The sequence below is a fragment of the Phoca vitulina genome, unplaced genomic scaffold (genome assembly GCF_004348235.1).
Source record: "Phoca vitulina isolate PV1807 unplaced genomic scaffold, GSC_HSeal_1.0 scaffold13, whole genome shotgun sequence".
In the NCBI taxonomy this organism is placed as follows: domain Eukaryota; kingdom Metazoa; phylum Chordata; class Mammalia; order Carnivora; family Phocidae; genus Phoca; species Phoca vitulina.
Window position 1 is genome coordinate 15,075,861 of NW_022589716.1, and position 24,959 is coordinate 15,100,819.

A 24,959-nucleotide genomic window follows, 5' to 3' on the forward strand; every position below is an offset into this window, starting at 1 on the left:
GGGAGTGTGCTGACTACAGCAGGTAAGAGGCTGAAAAGCCGGCAGAGTGTGGTGTCACGAGGCCTGGGGCCACAAAAATCGGAGTCCACCCCCCTCCCCCCTCCCCCGTCGTGGTCGTGGTACCTTGATAAACCTCCCAGGCTCGAGGTGCAACTCTAATAACTGGGAGGAACACATTCAGGAAATTGCATAACAAGAATTTCAGCAGAAAACTGGAAAATATAAAAAAGAATCGAACGGAAGTCCCAGAACTGAAAGATACGATGCTGAAATTGAGATCTGCAGTGGTTAAGGTCAAAGGCAAGCTCTGAGGCACAGCCCAGGTTCTGGTCCTCAGTCAGCCTTTGCCACTTACAATGCCGGTCCTTGTTCCTTTTTGCATTGAGGTGAAAGCCACACAACATACAACGAACCTTTTTAAAGCACACAATTCAGTGGTGTTTAGGGTGTTAATGATGTTGTGCAAAAACCGGCTCTCTCTGGTTTCAAAAATTTTTCATCACATCACAATATACCCCATGCCTGTTAAGTGGTGACCCCCCATCCTCCCCAGTCCTTCCCTGGCAACCTCAAATCTGCTTTCTGTCTCTAAGGATTTGCCTATTATGGCTATATCATATAAAATAAACCATAGGGGCACCTGGGTGGCTCAGTCGTTAAGCGTCTGCCTTCGGCTCAGGTCATGATCCCAGGGTCCTGGGATTGAGCCCTGCATCGGGCTCCCTGCTCCACGGGAAGCCTGCTTCTCCTTCTCCCACTCCCCCTCTTGTGTTCCCTCTCTCGCTGTGTCTCTCTCTGTGAAATAAATAAATAAAATCTTTTAAAAAAATAAAAATAAAATAAACCATAGAGGATATAACTTTTGTGTCTAGCTTCTTTCACTGAGCGTGTTCTTGAGGTTCATCTGAGTTGTAGCACATGTCGGTATTTTGTACCTATTTATGGTGAATTATATTCCATTGTACGGATGTACCACATTTTGTTTATCCATTCATTTATTTATTTATTTTTTTTTGGTTTTATTTATTTGAGAGAGAGAGAGATAGTGAGAGAGCACACAAGCAGGGAGGAGAGGGAGAAACAGGGTCCCTGCAAGCAGGGAGCCCGATGCGGGACTTGATCCCAGGCCCCTGAGATCATGACCCAAGCCGAAGGCAGACGCTTAATCGACTAAGCCATCCAGGCACCCTATCCATTCATTTATTAATGGACATTTGAATTGTGTCTGCCTTTCAGCCCCAATGAATAATGTTTCTATAAAATTTGCATGCAAGTTACTGTGTGCACATTTTCATCTCTCTTGGGTATATCCCTAGGTGAGGAATAAGCCCTTGTTTCTTAACTTCTTGTTGCAGTTTCCTTGTCTATAAAATGAGGCTGGTGGTGGTACCGAACTCATAGAGTTACCTGAGACAATTAATGCAAAGTGCTTAGCTTGATGAGTGGCTGCTATGGATCAGAGCTGTTACCCAATGAGGTTGTAAGTATTTGTTGACCTGTCTGCACTGCTAGATCACAGGTTCCTAGAGGGCAGGGGCTTTGGGATGCATGTCTGCACCCCTCAGAGCCTGGCATCCTGCCTGACATGGAGCAGATGCTCAGTAACTGTTTCTGGATCATTTGGAGCCGATTCCTTCCCATACATGGCCTTACCCTTCCCTTAGGCTCTGCCAGCGCCCTTGGGAGCACAGATGTTATGGCCCTTTCCAACTACTGAGGAAAATGAGGCTCCTGGAAGCTGAATACCTTGATTAATGTTACAAGACTGAAGAGAAGCAGAACCTGAACTCCAATTTAAAACCTCAAGCAAGGGTTCATTCATTCACTCAACATCAAATATTTACTGAGCACCTGCTCCGTGCCAGGCATGTTCTAGACGGTGGCGTCTTCATGAATTATTTGGAAAGAATATAAATAAATAAGTTATATAGTGTATGTAGGTGATACACTATATGCTTGAAGGTGATCTGTACGAAGGAGAATAAGACAGAAAAAGAAGGTAGGGAGTTGCCAAGGGAGAGATGAGGCAGTTTCAATGTGTATGGGGTGCCAGGGAAGGCCTCACAGAGAGCAGGGCTTGAGTACAGATTTGAGGATGTGAGGGAGTGAACCATGGGGAATGTCCACAACTACGACTTGGGAGGATCAAATGAGAAAGAAGTTTTGGATGAAGATCTTTCTGGACAATGATAATGCTAATAATGAGGACAGCTACCAGTTCTTTTTTTTTTTTTTTTTAAATAAGCTCCACACCCAATGTGGGGCTCGAACTCATGACCCTGAGATCAAGAGTCACATGCCCTACTGACTGAGCCAGCCAGGTGCCCCAACAGCTACCACGCTTGATCAGCTGCTGTGTGCACAGCCCACGTTACCTACATTATTTCGTAAGCTCGTCAGAACAGCCGTGGGAAGTGGGCATTACTATTGTTCCCACACAACTCATCAATGGCTGAACAGGGACTTGAACCTGTATCTGAGTCCAGAATCTGTGTCACGCTTGGACCTCCCGTAGCTTCCTGGGAGGCCGTATGGTGCCGCCGTTCAGAGTTATGCCCTGGAGTCAGTCAGGATGCTCCTGTTCCACAGAGGTATGTGAGGATTACATGTGACAATAGACATAAGACACTTGCTCAGTACCTGGGGCAGTTTCTGTTGTGATTATCGTAGTCATTACTAGAGAAGTTTTGCATTTCGGAGAGCCATCGAGTCCAGTGGCTTCCCTCGGGTCCTAACCAACTTGGGATCACGCAACTGGTCAACCGTCTAAGCCAACAAAGGTGCAAACTTCTCACACCTGGAGAACCGGGGCCCCTCTGAGACCTCATTTAGCTCAGCCAATCACGTTCTAATTGTTCTCGTGTACTTCTCAATGGGTTTCTGTAGCCAACCGCGTTCCTAGTTTAGGCTCTAGGGATACCGAGGAAAAATGCTCTGTGAGAGCGCTAACCCCATCCCTCCCCTCAGTTAAAGACCTATCCAGGGCCTCTGGAGGGAGGACTGACCTCCAGCTATTTTGGAAGGGCCTATCTCCTATCAGAAGCTGAGAGCGTATTTACAGTCCAAAGTCCGCTCCAAAGTAAACACGTCATCACATTCCTCACAGCCTGTAACCTCCACAGGGAGAAGCTCTGGCCATAATGGCGCAAGGGTGGTGAGGAAATCTTATCTGACTCCATTTCAGCAGGATCCCACCTAGTTCATGCTTGGTGGGGGACACAGGGGAGAGAAAGGAACAGATCATCTTAAGTCGAATACAAGAGCACATTCATTGCGGTTACTCTCTGCAGTGATGGGCAGGGGAGACTAGATGACAAATGTTCGTGAAAGCACACATTTTTATGTGGGTGTGCCTTTGAATTTATCCTTATTGCTTTTTTTCTGCCCATAAAAGTAAAAGACTTTCCTTTTCTGTTCTTTTCTGTCTCTCTCTCTTTCTTTTTTTTTTTAAGATTTCATTTGGGGCCCCTGGGTGGCTCAGTGGGTTAAGCGGCTGCCTTCGGCTCAGGTCATGGTCCCAGGGTCCTGGAATCGAGCCCCACATCGGGCTCCCTGCTCCACAGGAAGCCTGCTTCTCCCTCTCCCACTCCCCCTGCTTGTGTTCCCTCTCTCGCTGTGTCTCTCTCTGTCAAATAAATAAATAAAATCTTTAAAAAAAAAAAGATTTCATTTATTTGAGCAAGAGAGAGCGCGTGCGCGTGCGCAAGCAGGGGGGAGGGGCAGCGGGAGAGGGAGAAGCAGACTCCCCGCTGAGCAGGGAGCCCTATGGAAGCTGAAAGCAGATGTTTAACCGACTGAGCCACCCAGGCGCCCCTCTCTCTTCTTTCTTTCTTCTTTTTTAAGATTTTGTTTATTTATTTATTTGTCAGAGAGAGAGAGAGAAAGTATGAGCAGGGGGGAGGGGCAGAGGGAGAAGCAGGCTCCCGCCTGCTTTTTTATATTAATGAAACTATGACTACAATCAAAATGGGGAAGATATCGATCACTCCTAAAAGTTTCCTCATCCTCTTTTGTAATCTCTCCCTCCCATCTCTCCTCACCTACTCCCGACGGCCCAAGCACACACTGATCTGCTCTCTGTCATTATAATTCGTTTGCATTTTGTAGAATTTTATAGAAGTGGAATCACACAGTATGTATTCTTTTCTCGTCTGGCTCCCTTCACTTAGCGTAATTAGTTTGAGATTCAGCTACATTGCCAGGTATATGCGGAGGTCCTTCCTTTTTATTGCTGAGCGCGAAGGAGTCCATTGTGCAGACGCAGGACCCTCGGTTCATCCGTTCACCTGTTAATGGACCTTTGGGTTGTGTCTAGTTTTTGTTAAATGAAACTGGTACGAACATCCAAGTACAAGTCTTTTTATAGACACATGCTTTTATTTCCCTTGGTTAATTACCTAGGTGTGGAATGGCTGGATCACATGGTGGGTATAGGTTTAACTTTTTTAAAGAAACTGCTTTCCAAAGTGGCTGTGCCATTTTACATTCCCACCAATAATGTCTGTTTCAAAACATTAGAGATGCATTTAAGGTAGAAAGAAAATCCTTCAGGCAGAAAGTAAAAGTTCTTATAATACACCTCCTAGTGATTGCCTGGTTAACTGTTTCCTATAAATCCTTCCAGCATTCTTTGTTTTCTTTATCCACATACAGAATCCAGCTGAGACTCAGAGGTGCCCTGGGCAGCCAAATAATCTGGCATCCCCTCAACTTGATATTTTGATATTTTAAAAACAGTTGTCCAAAATTTACCTAGGCAGGATGTGCAGAAACTGCTTTTTCTGTTAATAAAATATATCGTTCCTCTTTCTTTTCAAAATAAAGGATTTATTACATGCGCAGAATGAAACCTGACCTTTTAACTTATTTGGAATTATCCTGGAATTGTAGTTGTCCAAGCAGTCTGCTCCTTGGTGCCTGCATTAAAGGGCACGTGATGCAGGTGACAGAGTCACAAACCGCGGGGTCTCAAGGCAGCACGCAGCTCTGACCAAGGATAAGCTGACATGACCAAGGACCTGGGAGAACTGTCACCTAGCTGGGCTCTGGCTTAGTGGCAAAGCCAAGAGTTGCCCCTAGTGCTGGATAGAGAGTGTTCTAATTTCCCCCAGAGGATGCTCTTTCTCTCTGATCACTGGTTACAACACAGCTGCCCCAGGCGGAAACCCGAGTTAACTGGCACCATGTTTTGATCTAGTCCAGTGCGACTTGCGCTCCCCTTCTAGACTGGTATCCCGCGACGCTGCCTGGGCTAATCAGCCCCGTGCATATATTATCACATAGTAGTGTTATTTTTATTTTTAAAATGTATACACAAATTGGATTGTACAAATTCATGTTGGTCTGTAACTTGCTTTCCTTTTTCTTTTAAAGATTTTATTTATTTAATTGACAGAGAAAAAGAGAGACAGCACAAGCTGGGGGAGCAGCAGAGGGAGAGGGAGAAGCAGGCTCCCTGCTGAGCAGAGAGCCTGATGTGGGGCTCGATCCCAGGACCCCGGGATCATGACCTGAGCTGAAGGCAGACGCTTAACTGACTGAGCCACCCAAGCACCCCTGTAACTTGCTTTTCTTTTTTCCCCCTAAACAGTACATTTTGAGATCTTTTCATATCAGCCTAGGTAGATCCATCACACTCTTTTGTAAAAAGTACTGAGGTAATCTGATGGATGTACCGTAATGCAGTACTTGTCGGATGTAATGAGCATATGAATCCCCCTGGGGATCTTGTTAACCTGCAGGTCCTGCTTCAGTGGGTCCGGGGTGGCGCCTGAGATTCTGTGCATGCCCAGGTGCTGAGCAAGCTGCCGGAGGGACTACACTTGGAGAAGCAAGGCTATAGTGCATGTGAGGGACCCAGCAGAGAGCAACATTTGGGCTGTTATAAACAGTGCTGCAATAAACATCCTTGAGTATCCAAAAGGCGCACTAGCACTTGGGTTTTCGAGCCGGAAGACCTAATGTTCAACCCACCTCTGACACTGTGTGACCGTGAGCAGGTCCCTCCTCCTTGGCAATTCAGTGAGTGGTCACAAATGTCTCTCGACTCTTTTAAACCCTGAGATAAAGATAAACAGTCCCTGTCCTTGAGTGCTCTGAGAGTAATAAGTCTAATCCTGGCGTGCAGGGAATTGGGGGAGAGGGGAGTCCACGAGATAAGGATGGAAAAGGCTTTGTCAGCCGTCCTGCTGGCCACAAAGGCAGTTCTGTTCCAGCTGGAAGGCAGTCTAGGTTTGCCAGGTGAGCAGTGGCTAGACAGGGTTTTCTTTAGCAGGAAAGTGCTCTGTGGCATTTGTCTGCACTTTTTAAAAAAAACAAACCAGGCCCACACATAAATCTTCCAAAGAAGCCAGCCAAACTGGGTGGAGGAAAAGAGCCAGTCATTTGCAAACTTTTTTTTTTTTTTTGGTGATTCTAGCAAGACTGGAGAGGGTGGGGTGGGGGGCCAGGCATGCTCTGGGTGAGGTCCACCTTGGGCTGGGAAGGCCTAGAGGGAGGGAATCAAGGCCCGCAGCAGACCCTGTTTCCCCACCCCTGCTGAATGAACAACACACAGATGTCCAGTGAATGGTGGCCACCACCTTCATTCCTTTACCAGCATGAGGCAAACTGCTTCTGGCCGTCAGGACTGCGGCCTCTGAGGGACTGAGCGCTCAGAGACTCAGAACTGACCTCTGGAGTTGGATAAACCAGGGTTTGAATCCAGACTCTGACACCGAATCCCAAAGGGACCTGAGTGAGTGACCTGATTTTTTTTTTTGCGGCCTCAGTTACCCTGTTTGTAACACAGGGATGATAATAACAGCACCAAGCTCACAGAGTTCTTGCAAAAATCAAAAAAGATAACTCATGGACATGAGATGCTTAGGCACTCAGGGAAGCAGCCACTTAGGGAATGTCGATAAAATCAGTCATGTAGCCCATTGTGTGAGTCCAGGAAAGACTGGCTTTCACAAATGTCACTCTGTCCATTCTGGGCTCCACCTTAGTGGGTGGGGGAGTGGGAGAGCGGGGTCCTTCTCCGAGCAGCCTGCCTACCTGCCCCCCCCAGCACCCACCCACATGGCCTGGGGACCTCTGCAGCCGGGGCTGGGGCGGGGGATAGGGGGCAGAGCCTTCCCACCTCTCCAGTTGCTGCTGAAAGAACCAGCTCCTCTTTGGAGGCAGAACAAATATTCAGGCTTAGAATTTGTTTCTCTTTCTTTCCAGCAGGGTGTGGACATCGGTGTAAAATTACAACCGAGAAGGCCCCCACCCTGGGGCAAAGATGCAATTGGGGAGGACGGGGTTCATTTTGCAAGTCCTGGTTCTCCATCCCTGTTCCCTTTGGAAACTCAGTCTTTGCTCTTTGATGTCCACTCATATCATAATCACGACACTATCATGACATTGTCATACGATAATCACGATAATAATAGCAGTAGTTCTCTCCTAGATACTTACATGCTAAGTGCTTTACACACGGCTTCTCATTTGTCAGAACCTCCCCTCCCCCATGGTATATGGTTAATGTGGGTTACAGGCGAGGACACAAAGTCAGGGGCAGCCCCGGCTCCCTGCTCTCAGTCCTGACTATTGCCTTTCTTAGCCCTTCCTGAGGATCCAGCCTGTCACTCTGTGACCTTAGGCATAGGATTATTCCTCTCAGCTTGTTTCCTTACCTGTAAAATGGAAATAGCAACATCACTTGAGGGGCATCTGGGGGGCTCAGTCAGTTAAGCATCTGCTTTCGACTCAGGTCATGATCTCAGGGTCCTGGGATGGAGCCCTGTCAGGCTCTGCGCTCAGCGGGGAGTCTGCTTCTCCCTCTGCCTCTGCCCCTCACCCCTGCTTGTGCTCTCTCTCTCTCGCTCTCTTTCTCAAATAAATAAATAAAATCTTTAAACAAATTATTAATAACATCACCTGGGGTTTTTCTGATGATTAAATGAGACAATGGCAGCACACAAGAAATGGAAGCTTCTATTTTTATTTTACTACTTTTACTGTTATGAATATCCTGACATGCTACCATATCAGTGGACTCCAGGATGCCAAGAAAGCACAGAATGCAGGTTCACCTGGGACCCCTTCCACAGGGTCGGGGTTCCTGAAGTGTAGAGGTGGGTTTCACATATAGGGTGGGGTCCTAAGGTTCGTACCCTGGTGAGAGCATTATGGGTCTCCAGTTTATTAACTGGTTTATTTCAATATCAAGTATCTCTCTATATCTGCCTTTTCCAATATGATAACTCCCACTAGCCAAAGGCAGCTATTGAGCACTGGCAATGTGCCAAGTCCGAATTAAGACATGGCGTAAGTGGGGCACCTAGGTGGCATGGTCAGTTGAGCATCTGACTCTTGGTTTCAGCTCAGGTCACGATCTCAGGGTCGTGGGATCGGGCCCCATGCTAGGCTCTGTGCTCAGCGGGGTGTCTGCTTGAGATTTTCTCTCTCCCTCTCCCTCTCCCCCTCCCGTTCTCTCTCATTCTCTCTCTCTAAAATAAATAAATCTTAAAAAAAAAAAGACATGCTGTAAGTATAAAATACATGTCAGATTTTAAAGACAGTAATATATATATAATATGTATATATGTGTAAATATACGTACATATGTATATAAATATGTATATACTTAAACATCTTGATTGTATGTTGAAATTGTAACTTTTTGGATATATTGGGTAAGATGACCAACTTGTTCTGGTTTGGCACAGACATTCCTGGTTTCAGCACTGAAATGAAAGGCCTGCAGCCCAGAGAACCCCTTAGTCCTTGGCAAACCAGGACAGTTGGTCATCTTATTATTGGTTAAAATACATTACTGTAAATAATTTCACCTGTTTCTTTTTAAGTGACATTTAATTAGTAACTGTTAAGCGTTACTAGAAAATTAAAAATCATAATGTGGCTCTCATTATATTTTCATTGGACTGTCCAGACTCTATTAGGTCTTAAACCCCCGGCTACACCCTGCCAGGGGATGGAGGTGACAGGTGCCCTCCTTCAGCAACTGGCACAGAACACAGCAATGAAACCTTAGCATAACATCAGTGGTGTGACCGCATAGGCTGTGAAAGTGAGGGGACTGAAGGCTGGGCATGGGGTTCCCAAGTTGGAGAAGAGAGACAAAGACATTCTAGACCGAGGGAACATTCTGAGCAAAGGCATGGAGGTGATCAGGCGAACTTCCTCACAGTTGCTTGGAAAGAAGAACCCCTTCCAATCCCACTGATTTGGCAACTCGTATGACTTTGAGAAGTAGGCTCACGGCGCTTCAACCTTCCACTCAGTGTTCATGCTCAACGTTCAGCTAATCTCTTCCTCGTGGATGTCTGTGCACCTGCTGCCGTCCGGCCATATCCACACTGACCCGTAGGGGCTACTGCTCTGCTTGTGTTTGCTCAGTCAGTTGATTCTTACTGAGATCTCTCAGGGCTGCGGCAGACTGCTGTCAACATCTGTGAGTAAGAGACATGGAGGGGAGCCACGGCTCCTTCCAGACACGGACTAGAGTCTGCTAGGGAAAATGCAGCTTGTTCCAGATTTCTCAGGGACTGGTTGGGAAGTCTGTTCATTTTGCCTGGTTTCCAGTTACATTTATAAAATGCTTCTTGTGGGGCCAGGCACTATGCTAGTTTTGCTTGTGTTATCTAAAAACCCTAGGAAGAGGTGTGCTATCCCCATTATTACCTAGACGAGAAGCCTGAAGCTGGCAGAGATTATTTGTTCAAGATCACACAGCCAGAACAGCCAAAATCACCCCCAAAGCCTGGGCTTCTCATGGCCTTGAGCTCTTCCACTCTGGGCAGTTCTTTTAAGAGATTAGAGAAGCCCAGGACAGAATTTAGAAAACAGAGAGTGGGTATTTATTTATTTATTTATTTATTTTTAAAGATTTTACTTATTTATTCATTAGAGACAGAGAGAGAGAGGCAGAGGGAGAAGCAGGCTCCCAAGGAGCAGGGAGCCCGATGCGGGACTCGATCCCAGGACCCTGAGATCATGACCTGAGCCGAAGGCAGACGCTTAACCATCTGAGCCACTCAGGCGCCCGAGAGTGGGTATTTATTAAGTGAAGGCCTTGCCAGGCAAAACTGGGAATGTGTTGGTTAAGATGCCACTTGCAGAAATGCCTACCTGAGTTGTTCGACCCTCATCCTTTATCAAATATTGAGAAGTCATCTGAAGACCTCATCTGCTTCCTCTCCTTGTTTCTTTTTTTTTTTTTTAAAGATTTTATTTATTTATTCATGAGAGACAGAGAGAGAGAGACAGAGGCAGAGGGAGAAGCAGGCTCCCCGCGGAGCAGGGAGCCCGATGTGGGACTCGATCCCAGGACCCTGGGATCACGACCTGAGCCGAAGGCAGACGCTTAACCGACTGAGCCACCCAGGCGTCCCCTCTCCTTGTTTCTGAAGCCCCTGGCTGCCCACCTCCATGGTGATTGCTGAGTCCCCTTCACCCCCCATGAATCGCTCCCCGGAAAACTCTCAGGTTTCTTCTGACTGGGTGGAGATAATCACTGGACTTGTCCTAAAATGGGATGTCTCAGCTCCGGGTGAAGTGCGCTGGATATTTACATGCAGATTTGGTTATTTGTGTCAAGACCTGGTGAAAACAATTACATAAGAAAGGGGGCAGTTAGCTCCAGTCCTACCTGGCAGGGAGGAGGACCCTCAGGGAGTGAAACACAGGCTGATAAGTTGTGATGGATGAGTTTGGGTGGAGAAAGCCTGAGGAACCAGGAGCCTTGGGCATGGGGGAAGCAAAGGTTACCAACACTGCCTCTAGTGAATCTGCAGCTCAGATGGTGTGGACAAAGGCAAAACCCAGGCTGAGAACAGGGTTCTCAGGGCGCCCTTACACATAGCGCAGACGGTGGAGTTAGAACCAGGTTCAAGTCCAGCTTTGTCTAGTCCTTACCAGCTGACCTCTAGCAAATCTCTTCACTTAATCACTAAGGAGTGGAATGATTCTTCAAGTAGTTATTGCCTGCCTATTATGGGCCAGGGCCAGGTAACACACTCTCCCCCTACCCCCCACCCCTACCCCAGGCTGTTTGGAGCGTTTCCAATAAGTGAGGCAATCTGTCTGAAAAAAACACTTCAGTGTTGTATGCAAATGACCTCTTTGTATAAATGTTACAACCACAAATCTGCTGGCTCCTCCTGAGCAACCATCAGGCTGGAAGCCCTTGACTCCATCCTGTCCAACTCCTCTCCCCCAGGAAGACTCCCTGTCTCTAAGCCTAGGTTATGTGTCGCTTCTTGGGCCCAGGACACTCTGTGCTCATACACACCTGGATTCCAGTTCTGTCTATACTGTGTGCCTTGGGCAAATCGCTTCACCTCTCAGTTAACTCTTGTCAAACTGGGCCAATAGCAAAAGAACTGCTTAGCAAAGCTCTTGGCACAGGGACAGAGCAGGTACTTAGGAAATGCTAGCTGCTACTTTTATAATTACTCAGCTCTTGCCAGAAGAGGACTGGCCTGGGTTTCTGCCATATCCCAGCACCTAGCAGAGGGCTTAGATGAGTAAACAGCAGGTACTCAATATATGGTATTGGTAGGCAGCATAACAGTCCCTAAAGATGTTCAAATCCTAATTTCCAGAACTTGCCAATATTATCTTACATGGCAAAGGGGAACTAAAGTTGCAGATGGGATTAAGATTGCTAATCAATTGTTTTAAAAATACCCTGGATTAACCAACTGGGCCAGATGGAATCACAAGGGTCCTTAAAAGAATAAGAGGAAGGAATACCTGGGTGGCTCAGTTGGGTAAGCACCTGACTTTTGATCTCAGCTCAGGTCTTGATCTCAGGGTGGTGAGTTCAAGCCCCAAGTCGGGCTCCATGCTGGGTGTGGAGCCTACAAAAAAAAAAAAAAAAAAAAAGAGGAAGATGTAGGAAGATGTGACTATAGAGAACAAGAGAGATGACAGAGTGAGAAAGACTCAGCCTGATGTTACTGGCTTTGAAGATGGAGGAAGAGGCCACAGCCGAGGAATGTGGGAAGTTTCTAGAAGTTGGAAAAGGCAAGGAAATGGATTCTTCCCTAGACCTGCAGAAAGGAATGCATCCTGCCAACACCATGAGTTTAGCCAGTGAAACCCATGAGGGACATCTAAGCTACAGAACGGCAAGATAATAAATTTGTGATTTTTTAAAAAAGATTTTATTTATTTTTATTGGACACAGAGACAGAGATAGTGAGAGAGAGAGCATAAGCAGGGGAAGCGGCAGGCAGGCAGAGGGAGAGGGAGAAGCAGGCTTCCTGCTGAGCAAGGAGCCCAATGTGGGGCTCGATCCCAGGACCCTGGGAGGATCATGACCTGAGCCGAAGGCAGCCGCTTAACCGACTGAACCACCCAGGAGGCCCAAATTTGTGATTTTTTTAAAGGCAAAGTTTTGGTAATTTGTTACAGCAGCATTGGGAAACTGATATACACTGTGCAAATTATTGTTTTGGTTTTTTAAAAGCTTTTATTTTTAAGTAATCTCTACACCCAATATGGGGCTCGAACTCACAACCCCGAGATCAAGGGTCGCGTGCCCTACTGACTGAGCCAGCCGGGTGCCCCATTGTTCATTTCTATTACTACTCCTAAGCTGTTTGTGATAGCTGAACTGTATTTTTCTCTCCCATTACTCTAGCAATTCCTCAAGGTCTAGGAATAATTGTCTTATTTATATTAGTTCTTAGGTGCTAAGAGGGCCTCGCACGCAGTAGGCACTCAATAAATGCTTCGAATGATAATAGTGTAATTCACATGAGTTTAATTAATACAAAGAGTAAAATGTCCATTCCTTCACGGTGTCCTCCACTGCCTAACACCGTGCCTGGCTACAAAGCAGGAGCCACTGAACCTATAGGTGGAACTTCCCCCCCTTTCCCTCCCCCATGACCCACGCCGTCACCGCCCCTGTCCATCCTGTCCTACCTCTGCACGTCCCCTATTCCGGGACCGGAACCGGGACCTGGACCATGATCTGATCCTTAAGCCAAAGTCTCCCCACTGGCTTCCTTTCGCTTAGGTGGAGAGCACAGAGCGCGGGGTCCCGGGACGCCTTGGAGGCCGCGGGTGCAGTGCATGCTTAGGACCGCAGGGGGCGAGCGTGGCCCGGGAACTCCCGCCGAAGGGCTGGGACGGGGCGGGGCCTCGGGGGCGGGTCGGCTCAGTGCGCAGGCGCCGGTCCAGACGCCTCGCGCGGCCACGGGCAGGCGGCCGCAGAGCAGTCCGGGTCGCGGCTCCAGAAGCAGCGAGTTCGAGCCCCGCTCCCGCTCCGCTTTGGTTCTCGCTACCCGGGCCCTTGGGCCTCCCTACGCCAGTCCCCGGCAGTCGCTGCGCATTACGCTCTCCCTGCCGCCAGAATGCCGGTAACCGAGAAGGACCTGGCGGAGGACGCGCCGTGGAAGAAGATCCAGCAGAACACCTTCACGCGTTGGTGCAACGAGCACCTCAAGTGCGTGAACAAACGCATTGGGAACCTGCAGACCGACCTGAGCGATGGATTGCGGCTCATCGCGCTGCTCGAGGTGCTCAGCCAGAAGCGCATGTACCGCAAGTACCACCAGCGGCCCACCTTCCGCCAGATGCAGCTGGAGAACGTGTCCGTGGCGCTCGAGTTTCTGGACCGTGAGAGCATCAAGCTCGTGTCCATCGGTGAGTGCCCTGGCTCGGCCAGGCGCCGCGGTGTACCCTCCGGTCCCCGCGCGTGCGCCGGGGGGGGGGGGGCGGGGGGGGGGGAGGCTAGGGCCCCCTGCCGCGCGCCCCTACAGCGCCCAGGGGCTGGGGGTTGGGGGGGGGCGCTGGGGCGGGGGGCGTTGTCCTCCAGGGGGGTGGGGACGCCGGGGACCTAGGCCCCCTTCCCGGTGCTTTTTCCTGGGCTAGGACTTCGTATGATAGCTTCCCGCCCTGCGCCTCGCCATGCGTCCTTGGGGGGCTGTGGGTCCTGGGCTTGGGTTGGGGCTGCACGGGGAGAGGTGGGGCTGTGGCATTTCGCCGCACCCGGGGTGCCTCTGCGGGGTGCTGGAAACCTCTGGTCCGCGGTCCATGGAAGTGGGGTTCCATGGTCAGATGCTCCCCGAAGCGTTAGCCCCGCTGCGCCCACGCCGATGCGCCCAGCGTCCGACGAACGGGCGTTGGCTCGGACGCCCTCCGGGAGACCTGGGGAGGGAATGCTCTGGGAGCCTGGGGCCTCGCCGCCCAGGTGGGGACGGGCACCTGGTACCCTCCCCTGCCGTCTCGGGCTTGAGTGTGGGCCCCGAAGTGGGAAGGGGTGTCGTGGGGGTGTGTCCTCCTCGCTCCCTCCGCTCCCAGCTCAGCTCTGGCCGGGTGCCTCGGGGTGAGCCAGCTCTGAGTAGAAGTGACCATTTAGGGGCAGTGGTGGTATAGTAACTACTGTTTTGTAGAGAGCCCATACTAGTGCGCGCTGTGTGCCCACAGCCTTCCAAGTTCTCAGTCCTTACACATCCCGCCAGTTGGGGTGTCCTTAGACCTATTTTACAGGCAGAGGGGGTCCAGAGGGTTAATTGACGTGCCCAAGGTCATGGAAGTAGGAAGGGTCTAGCTGAGAATTGAAGGAAGTGGGTACAATGAAAGGAGACTTTGCATTCCTCTCCTTGCTTTCCCCACACCAGGGTCTTCCTGAGAGAGGGAGGGCGTTGGTGTCGGGTTCCTCTCCCCAGAGCTGGGAGAGAGAATGAGGGTCAAGTCCCCACTATGACCTGGGCTAATTGAAAGTTTCCAGGAGGGTCACAAGGCTGCTGAGGGTGTGGGCTGTGACAGGAGGGGCAAGGGGTGTATAGTGTGTGTGTGTGTGTGTGTGCACTTGTATGTGTGTAGAGTATGTATGTATACACAGCATATATGTATAGAGCATGTAGTGTGTACACGGCATGGGTGTCTAGAGAAAGTGTGTGCACCTACATTGTGTGTGTGTTCTGCCAGGGGAGCGTCTTGCCGGAGGAGCTGACCCACGCCTGGGTCTGGGGTCTCTTCCTGAGAAAACCAGGCCTTATGGTGACTTCTGTGATAGGAAGAAAGGGTGGTGGTTGTGGCTGCTGGGACTTTCTCCACAGCACCAGACAATCCCGGACTGCCTAATTTACCAACTGTTTACAGAAGCTGCAGCTGCTTGCAGCATGGTTTCCCATCAGTGCCCTGAACTTGGGGGCCTCATTCTAGACTTCGTCTGGTCCCATCTTTCTACTCAACCCTCATGGTTTTCATTCCTGAACTCACCCAGGCCATAGCATCTTCCATTGTCCTGACATTCCAGGGCTTAGCCTCCCCTTCTCTGGTTGTGGGCCCGTGGGCTATTGGCAACTTCTTGCTGTGGACCTCTTCCCACCACAGGCTGCATTGTTTTATTTTATTTTCTCCTTTTAAATGATTTCTTGGATGATATTCCCCAAAGTGGCATGCCTGGGTCAAAGAGTGTGGCCACATTTATGGCTCCTGTCATTGGCTGTCTTGTTGCTCTCTGGAAACATCTCACTGTGAACAGGTTTTCCAACCTCTAGAGCCTGGAGGGAGACTTGCCTGAGGGCCAGAACTCCTGTGGGGGTGATGCCTGAGGCCTCTCCCCCCTGCCCCTGGGGGGAAGTCACATGCAGCTCGGACTTCAGTTCACGTATTCCAGCCGTGTTGCATTGTGCTGGCAAAGACACTGGCTGTAGTTTGGTGTTCAGCGTGTTCTGTTCATCATCCCATTGATCACCACGTTGAATCCTCAAGATTTGGTTTTCTTGTCTACACAACGATCTGCTTCAGCAAGTCACTGGGAGGGTAAAGGGCTTGCCCTAGTTCTGCCCAAGTGCTTAGAACATGGTTGCTGTTATTTCTGCGGTGGTTGTTAGTATTATGATATCCACTGAAAGATGAGGAAACAGGAGTGAAATAACTTGCAGAGGTCACCCAGCTAGTAAGTGGTGACTGAAGGCCAGGCCTGTCCTGTTGTGAAATTGACCCTTAACAGACCTGCTTTTCAGTGGCAGAAATGAGTAAAACACAGCCCCTCTCCCCTAACCAGAGAGCCCCTGTTAACAGCCAGTTTTGCAAGTCTGGGATGTTGAGGTGGCAGCTGGGCACCCACACTTTGAGCCTCTGGTCTTGGGCAATCTCCAGACTTTAGGTGAGTGACAGGATGAGGGTCTCCTGAGATGAGCGTCATGTCAGGAGGTGAGCAGAATCAGTTTGCATCTTGCATCAAGGTCAGCTTGTTGAGGGAATGGCTGCCCTGTGCTCACTGGTTGGGGGAGGGGGGGAGGTGGTATTTCCTGCTACTTAGTGGATGGTGTTTTACTCCAGAATCTGGGAAGGTATCTTTGAATGAATACAGCGTTTTGTGGACTTTGGATAACTTCCAACAATGCACATTACTGAAATCAGAAGAGTTGTGTACTGGCGCCCAGCTCTGAGACAGGAGATGGTCAGAAGCTGCCAGAGGACGGGCTTTTCTGCCTAGAAGCCACTGAAAGACAGTTCTGGCTGTGGATTCACATTTGTGAGTTGTTGTAAGGTGGGCCCATTCTAGGCTGCATCCAAGTGTTGAAGAGTTTCTTCAGTTTCTTGTTCTGTCTTGGGCGTTCATAGCGAGGCCCCAGCATTTTTAATCCTAGTTGCCTGCCAGGAGTTGGCAGTTTTATTTACTTGTTTTTCCAAAAACCTTTTTGACACTGGGCAGCTCGGCCAACTTGGAGAGAAAGGGGTCTCCCAGCCCAAGAATGACAATCAAGTCTGCCTACACGTTTGGGTGGTGTGTTTTGGTTTGATCCTTTAGAAAAAGGAATTCTTTCATTTTCAGAGGATGCGGTCTGACCCTAATGTTTACTTAAGGTGCCCGTGCCAGGCCAGTGCCCCAGAGCAGGCGGGTGGGTGTGGGTGTGTGTTCCCAAGACCTTGGGTCACTGGGCAGGGTTTCCAGGGTGGTGGGTCACCACGGGACTCAGCCCCTTTTCCTTCCTGTTGTCCCGCCCACACCAAAATCACATACAAATACCGTAATCCTAAATCAAGTTCTTTCCTGAACTACCTAGCAAATGCCAGCGAGTCTTTTAGGCAAAGGTAGTAGACAATGTTTTAAAAGTAGCAAAGTGGCAAGCAACCTCAGAATTAACAAGGTCTGGGCCATTTGCAACAAAGTAACACAGAATGAGATGGGGCTCTTGTAGTAGTTCAGAGCAAAGATTCTTGGTTCAAATCCCACTTGCCACTAAGTAGCCATTAAGAAGCTTCTGCGCCTTGCTTTCCTTCTCACTAAAATGGGGGTGATAACTACCTCCTTACAAAGGTGGTTATAAAAATTAAAGAACTTAATATTTTTTAAAATGTTTGGAAAAGTTTGTGGCACATAGTAAGTGCTATGTGAGTGTTTACTAAATAAATACGGTGCCGTCCAGTAGTAGTCTCAGAATTCATTGCTGGAGGGTTTACACAGTGAAAGGACGTTTAAAATCGGTGCCGCACTGGGGAGACCAGCTCCGTTGGCTCCTGTCGCTGCTGCTTTGCCATAATAGGGCTGTGGACTGGCCTCCTTGGAAGGGGAGGGCCCCTGGTTATGTTACGGCCGCCTCTGGGGCCCATTCATACCGGCTTTGTTTCTGAGACCCGGACTGGAGCATGGGGCGGCTGGTCATTCCAGCCTTCCACCCCGTTCAGGAATCTCTGGGCCAAATCACTTCCAGATGGCAGTTGGGCTCTGCGGCCCGGCCCAGGGTGCCAGGCAGCAGCTGCCTTCGTTCTTGGAGAGTCTGTGCTGAAGGAGGGCTTTGATTTGGAACCAGATTATGTCCCCTGGGCCCTCCCCCTCCCCTCCTTGCCCGGATCCTGGGTCTGTGCGGTGAGGCGGATGCGCAGGGTAGTTGAGGATGGCTGCCCTGCTCGTTGCGCAGCGGATGCTCAGGCTTAGAGCCTTTGGGTCCTGCTTGCCGTGGCTTCGTGGCCAGGGTACCACGTCATCTTGCTTTCTCTATAAACGGCCTCCGGGTCAGCACATACTAGGTTAAACGGGGTCCAGGTGGATGGTTTAGGGTATGGGCCTGAAGCTAGATGGCCAGCATGCTAAGCCCCACTCTCACCCTAACAGCTGTGCAACCCTGGTCCACTGCCTTCACCTTTGTGAGCCTCAGTTTCCCCCATCTGTACAGTGGAGAATAATAGTTCCTATCTTAGTTGCTGAGAGCATTATATGTTTATAGCACAGTGCTGGCATTATCATTATTATTATTATTTTTTAAAGATTTTATTTATTTATTTGACAGAGAGAGAGATAGCGAGAGCAGGAACACAAGCAGGGGGAGTGGGAGAGGGAGAAGCAGGCTTCCTGCCGAGCAGGGAGCCTGATGTGGGACTCGATCCCAGGACCCTGGGATCATGACCTGAGCCGAAGGCAGACGCTTAACGACTGAGCCACCCAGGCGCCCTGGCATTATCATTATTAATATTAATGTGCTTCTGAAGCCAAGTCTAGGACTTGGTCTCGTTTTCCATCTACTCCCTGGCCAGTCCTACTGCTGTCATCGGGCGTGTTAGATAGTCCCTTCCACCAACCTTGGAACCTCTGATGAAGATGCCTCCTTAAGATCCTTTCTTCCTTTCCTCATTCAGTAAATATAGGAAAGACCAGCTGGTGCTAGGGCCACAGGAATAATGAGAGTCAGGTCCCTCGCTTGCCTCATACACTGCTCAGTGCAGAGGAGAGAGTAACCAGGGAGGGTCCTTCTCAAACCGTCAAGCACACTCAGATCTCCTGGGGACTTTGTTAAAAATGTAGGTCTGACTGAGCAGGTCAGGTGTGAAGGCTGAGCTTCTTTCCTTCCACCCGGCTCCCAGTTGCTGCTCTCCCAGCAGAGCATCCCAGTGATGCTCTCCACACTGTGGGTAGTGAGGGTCAAGATGGCAAGCTTTCTGGGGGGGGTGGGGTTGGGGGGAGGAGTAACTTCCCTCAGGCTGGGGTGGGTAGTCTGGAGGACTCCCTGGAGGGAGGGGCCGTTAAGCTGGGACCTAAAGCCTGACTAGAATTAGGCAGGTGAACAGACAACGAGCCGAGTGAGGCACAGCGGAAGAGTTTGTCAGGTGAGGTCAGAGGGGTGGGTGGCACAGAGGTAGGCACAAAGGGCCTTCTGAGCTGGAGCCTGCCAACCGGGCATCTTCCTCGAGGGTGCTTGGCGTGGGGTAGGGGAACCCAATGGAAAGGGATCATCTGATCTGGGGCTGTCTTGACCGGGACTGCAGTCATTCCTATCAGTTAGACAATTTTAATGTGCCCCTCTCTCATATATGCAAATTTACAAGCTATATACATATATTATTGTCAGCCTGTATATCAAATATTAGTAAAGCTTAGTTTCTTTTTAGAGGACAAATCCAAATATAAGATCTGGTTTTTCCTGTGTTCTAGTGGATTATCTTGTGTGCCCTTGTGGAGGCCCTATTTGGAGTCCCCTGAGGGCCGGTTTCTACATTTCATCCCCCCACCCCCTTTTTTGATGCTATTCTGCATTTAGTTTTGATCTTTAGTTATCCTCAGTTAAGGAGGTGGATCTATTAATTCTATCCCCTTCCCCCAACAAGTTGAACCGAATGAATAAACCCAATGGAATGAGCCATTTCAGTCTAACTGCGTGCTATTTCCTGCTCTTACAATGATGAAAATTGCCTTTCATGACATTCTACTAGAAGCCACCTTACGTTACTCTTGTAAATCTAGTTATCCATTAAACATGCTCAGTAATCACCAGATTGGCTCGGGTTACTGTATAATAAACAACAGCACTTCCCTCTGCTGGGGCTTGGAAAGTGGCCTTGCAGCGTTTAAGTGCCTTGCTCACTTTTCTCGGGAAATTGAGTCCATGTTCTAGGGAGAGAGTTTTTTGGGAAAGATGATTAGGAAAGCAAATGGTTCTCTTTATATTAAAATGATAAAGTGGTACGTGAGAGTAGTTATACACGGTATGAAGGATGGAACTGATGGGTATTTTAATTCTGCCTACTTAGTATCATGATTTCTCTTTTTCAAAATCATATTGAGCTATACACCGGTGCTGCCTTTCTTCTAAGAGCCTTACAGCACTTGCCTTAAATACTATTCATTTGATATGTTGTAGATAGTTGCTGTAACTCTTCTGCAAACTGTTCAGTTCTAAAAAAAATTTTGGTGGCGTTTTACTTATACCCATTGTCTGGATACAAAACATACCAAAGAACTTTTAATTTCCCCGATCCCCCTTTGACCAGTCGCTGTGCAGTAGAATGTCCTTGGTTAAGATTTTCTTGTACTAGAAGCAGACAAGCAGTTTGGTTTTTCACTTAGCCAAGTCTGGTTTTAGGTTTGAATTATTTTGACAGAGCATCTGACTTCCTCCTTTCCCTCGTCATCACAACCTGGCCTAGAGAGATGGGTTGGTAAGGAGAACGCTTGTCTTCCCCCTGCATATTCCTTGGCTTTTTCAAGGATCCACGCTGATGAGACATCTGTGTACTGAATGTTGAGGTGTGCACACGCATCCTCGAACAGGATGTCTAGTGCATTCCTGTGCCTGCTGTCTGCTAAGCTTGGTCCTGAGTGCCTTACCTTTATTGCTTCTCATCCTCATCATGAACCCCGCAAAGTGAGTGGCTTTGTATTTATTTCCATTTTGCAGATGAGAAAACTGAGGCCCACATCAGCCTCCCTGCACAAGCCAGGCATGATGCTTGCCTGCACCAAACTGTCAAGTATTTTTTTTTTATCTCAAAGTTTGGTTTCACACTTAAAAGTAAAATAGATATACTGTAGTGAGAGAGTTTCTGCAGCTTTATTTCTGTTCATTTCTATTTTGCTTGCAACTTGACTCACTTGACCTTCATGAATGTGCTAATGAAATGTTCTTCTCTAATAAAACAACTTTTTTGGGCCCATTTGCCTTGCCCCTTCCAGCACCGTTGAGCTTTAATTGGGGCCTCCTCTTCAGTTCTGGGGGCACCTCTAGTTCTTTCCCTGCCTTTGTTTGGTTCCCAGGGGCAGGGTTCGGACAGTGGGGACCAGCTGAAGGCTGCTTTGGGCGGCCAGGCAGGGCTTTCTGGTGGGGCCTAGAAGCCAGAGGTGAGGAGGAGGTGCCCCTCGTTGCAGTCCTGTGGGGCTCGCAGTGCCCACCCCTTGGGGGGCATGGGGGTGTCTGTGGAGACACAGCTGTGTTGGGCGATCCCTGGTCACAGTCCCCGTTGGTGCAATTGTGCACTCTCAGAAATGGCCTCACGCCACATCCTTTCCTTCTGCTACCCTTTAAACATTAACCGGCGGGAGGGCATTTGGGGTTGTGATTGCTGCTGAGCAGAACCTCTCTTTCCTGGCTGGCATTTGGTCTTTATCAGTCTGGCTGCCCTGGTACAAGCCAGCAGCTCCCGGCTCCTCCTTGGGGAGCCTTGTGGGTAGGCCCCTGGCTGGGTAGCGTAGTCTGCCAAGCTGCTCCGGAGCTGAACTTGTGTCTCCAAGGATGTCTCCTGCAGCAGTCCTGAGAGAGGAGGCTGCTGTGGATGGCCTACTCAGTGCTCAGCCTCCCCAGAAATCGCCGCGCTGCTTTGTTGCAAGGTCTGGGCGTTAACACAACACTCCTGTTCTCCCTCTCTGAAGGCCCTTTATGCTGGCATGAATTCCTTTTCTCATGGAGATCTGAAAGCTCTTTTGACTAAACGGGTCACCTTTCTGGGTATTTTCGTAAGGCTGGTCAGCTTTTGCCATGCCAGACAACTTCGCTGGAATTTCCGTTTGATACAACGAGAACACAGTGTGGAATTTTGGCTTTTGAGCTATAGGGAAATGGGTGGGGATTCGTGGCCGGGATATGTAAATTTGCTGCGGCCCATAAATTCAGATTTTAAGGTTAGAAAGGCAAGCAGCGGTTGGCTTTCCTTCTGCAAACAAGAATGGTGTTCCTTTCGGCCTCATGCTGCTTGTGACTCGAGGCAGAAGCAGGCCTCCCGTGGAGGCTGGGGTACGAAAAGATTCTCAGTGGCTAAAATCAGATTCCTCCATCGCCCCTCCTGCCCCCAAGAAAATAATCAAGTTCTTATCATGCTGGTACTGCACTGCTTGTGTGAATCACCCTGATTTCCCTGCACCTCCCTGAAGTGATTTACCAGATATTCTAGGGAAACAAGAATTATTTGGCATTCTCCAGTCTGGTGGGAGCATGGCTGAGCCTGGGGCCTCTTCTCAAGAACAAAGCGATTTGTTCCCTCGGTGGGGTAAAGCAGGCCAGAGGTGGGGGGAACTAGGTGCCACCCTCCAGGGGACCAAAGGTGCTGGGGTCTTCAGGCTCGGGCCTAAAAGCCTCTTTGTGACTTGGCCATTCTGTTAATTGAGCAGAGTTCTGGGTTCTGTTTATAAGATTCCTTGTCAGAAGACGTAGAGGCTGGAAGACCAAGGGAGTGCTCCTGGGGGGACAGGGGGCCTCTCTGGAGCTTGCAGCCGTCCTGGGGCAGAACCCAGACATTGTGCGGAGAGCAGGAGCCTTGGGGCTCTTGGCCGGCAAGCACCGGGCGCAGTGGCTTGTCCTGTTCCTTATCTGCACTAGAGGAGGCAAGCTGGCACCTGGGGAATGCCTCTCCTGTGCGGGCGTCCTGGTCCAGGTGTCACGTTACGCTTCCCGCCGGGCATGCGTCCCTCCCCATAATTACCTCTCCCATCCCTTTTTCTGGGCACTCTTGTCTGACACCCGTGGGAAGTCACATCTGAGGTCGGGCGGGCTCGAGGCCCTCCTGGACACCTGAGGCTCCTCTCCTGCCCTGTGCCATTTCATTTCGTAGCTTCCTGAGCCTCATAGGTCTCCTGACTTGCCTGTTTCGCTCTCCCACTGGATCACCTCTGCTCTAGGGGCAGGTGTTGAATCTCTTGTTCGCCTCTGTGGCTCTGGGCATGGCACCTAGTAGGAATATAATAAGTTACTGAATAAATATACAGCCTCTAGCATAGATGGGTTGGATAATAAGTCTGGTACATTGATTTCTCTGCAATATATTTGCTTTCAGAAATGCAAAATAGGGGCCTTTGCAGCCAGGAGCGGGACAGGAATTTTGTGTAGTGGACCTCTGGGTCTGGGGTCCCAGTAGAACACCTTGTTTGGGGGACAGTGATGCTGAACGGAAAGAATTCAGCCCTTCATTGTCATTCTCTGAACATCTATGATTTGCTTAAGCTGTTAGAGTTAATAAGGCCTTTTCCAAGGCTCAGAAAATGAATATAAACGGAAACCACTGAGAGTCACTATAATCATAGTACTAGTTTCATTAATAATAGCGAATATATATTGAGCACCTACCAGTACCAGAAAATTGTGATAGATGCTTTTCACTAATAGCTAAATGAAGCCTAATTGCAACCCTGGGATGTAGTTAATGTTGTAATCCCCATTATACAGATGAGGAAACGGAGGCACATCCCAGATCAGCCACTGAGTATGTGGCTGACTATGAGTCAGACCTTTACCTCAAAGGAAAGCCATCAGCCTGGTCTTCAAAATTCACTTCTAAGTATTTTTCTATATTAAAAAGTTGTGTTTGTAGCTACTGTAAGAAAATTGCAAGAACATAGAGAAATACAGAGGAAAAAAACCCCACATCACCTGTGGAGAATCTTAACAAATCTTTTTCTACTTTCAGGGACTTCTGCATAACAGCTGCCTTTTGATCAGAATGGGAAAAGGGGATTGCGTTTTCTCAGGAGGAAAGAGACTGGACTGGGAATGTTTTGTGAAATCATTTTGATCATACTGATGGTTGTAACAAGATTCATCATTGAGTTACTGCAGAGCCGGGGCCAGCATTAAAATTGGAGGTCTTGGTTGAGGCTCATGGGTTGCAAGTCTCCCTTGGTCTAGAAATATGTTATGGTCAACCACAGAGTGGGGGTGTTCCAGCTACTTTCTGTCTCTTAAAAGTTTTTAGGACCAACTTTTATTGGGACTGCCAGGGTCTCTTAATAATAGTTATTATGTTTGGTAACCAGGATGCCTCTTGTCTCGTGGTGAAGCCCAGCATGGAAATTCATCTACTTTTTAGCTGCTCAGCTCCATTAGCAATTTCAGTGTCTCCAATATGAGCCTAACAGAGTGTAGTTGGCAGCTTGGTTCACCCTTGCTCATCTGGGAATTTTTAGAGGTCTGAATATTATAATACAGCCCTAAGGTCTTCATGGTATTGGTGTTTCTGAAACATTTTCTCAACAGCCCTCAGGACACCAGGTCCATGGAATCATCTGTTTTACCCTTGTTCGAAGCCAAGGAAAGGGAATGAAACCAGTTCCAGATACAGACTGAACTATGTTCCTGAGTGTGCCTGAGACTGTGGGTCAGTTAGACCCTGCCACTGACTGGCTGGGAGACTCAGGGCAGGTTGCTTGACCTCTCTGAGGTTCAGTATCCCAGGCTGTCATAGTGCCCCAGCTGTTGCTGTTGTTGAAGATTAAATGACACAATCCTTACAAAGCACGTGGCACATAATACATGCCCCGTGAATGGTGGTCTTTGCCCTCCTCCTCCCCCTTGTCCTTCCTTGACCTGTGGTGGAAGTGACCTGATTATCTTGGAAGGGGAGAGGGTGGGTGGGGATACTCCCAGAAATTGGTCAAAGGTACCTCATACCTAGTGGGCTGCTTTTAGAAGAAGTGACCTGAGTTTTTGAGTAACTGCTGGGCAGGAACCACGGGCTAGAGGCACTTCCTGATCTTCCGGCCAAGCTTCCTTTAAGGATAGAAACTATTCCTGATATCATCCCCCCCACTTTCCTTTTTGTCCTGTTTGGCGAATGGATCTGTTGTTTTAACTAGCTTTTTTGCCTTTCCTTTTCTTCTTTAATCCTTGTCTCTTAGATTCACTCCCATTTCTTTCCTGGTTTTGCCCTTACGGAAGCGGCTGTGACACCATCCAGGTGAGGCACTTGCTGGTGGGTCTGAGCCTCGGCTCTGACCCTTGGGAGCTGGCTGACCCCAGCAAGCT

At 49.0% G+C, this 24,959-nt stretch overlaps 1 protein-coding gene across 3 annotated transcripts in view; it reads left to right on the forward strand.

Annotated features, from left to right (window-relative positions):
* Positions 1–13,189: 13,189 nt before the first annotated feature.
* Positions 13,190–24,959, forward strand: part of FLNB (filamin B) — a 139,805-nt gene continuing 128,035 nt past the window's right edge. For all 3 annotated transcript variants that reach the window (XM_032411594.1, XM_032411592.1, XM_032411593.1), the window contains exon 1: positions 13,190–13,647. In XM_032411594.1, coding sequence (XP_032267485.1) covers positions 13,356–13,647 — 292 coding nt within the window. In that variant the 5' untranslated portion in view covers positions 13,190–13,355. The remainder of the gene's footprint in view (positions 13,648–24,959) is intronic.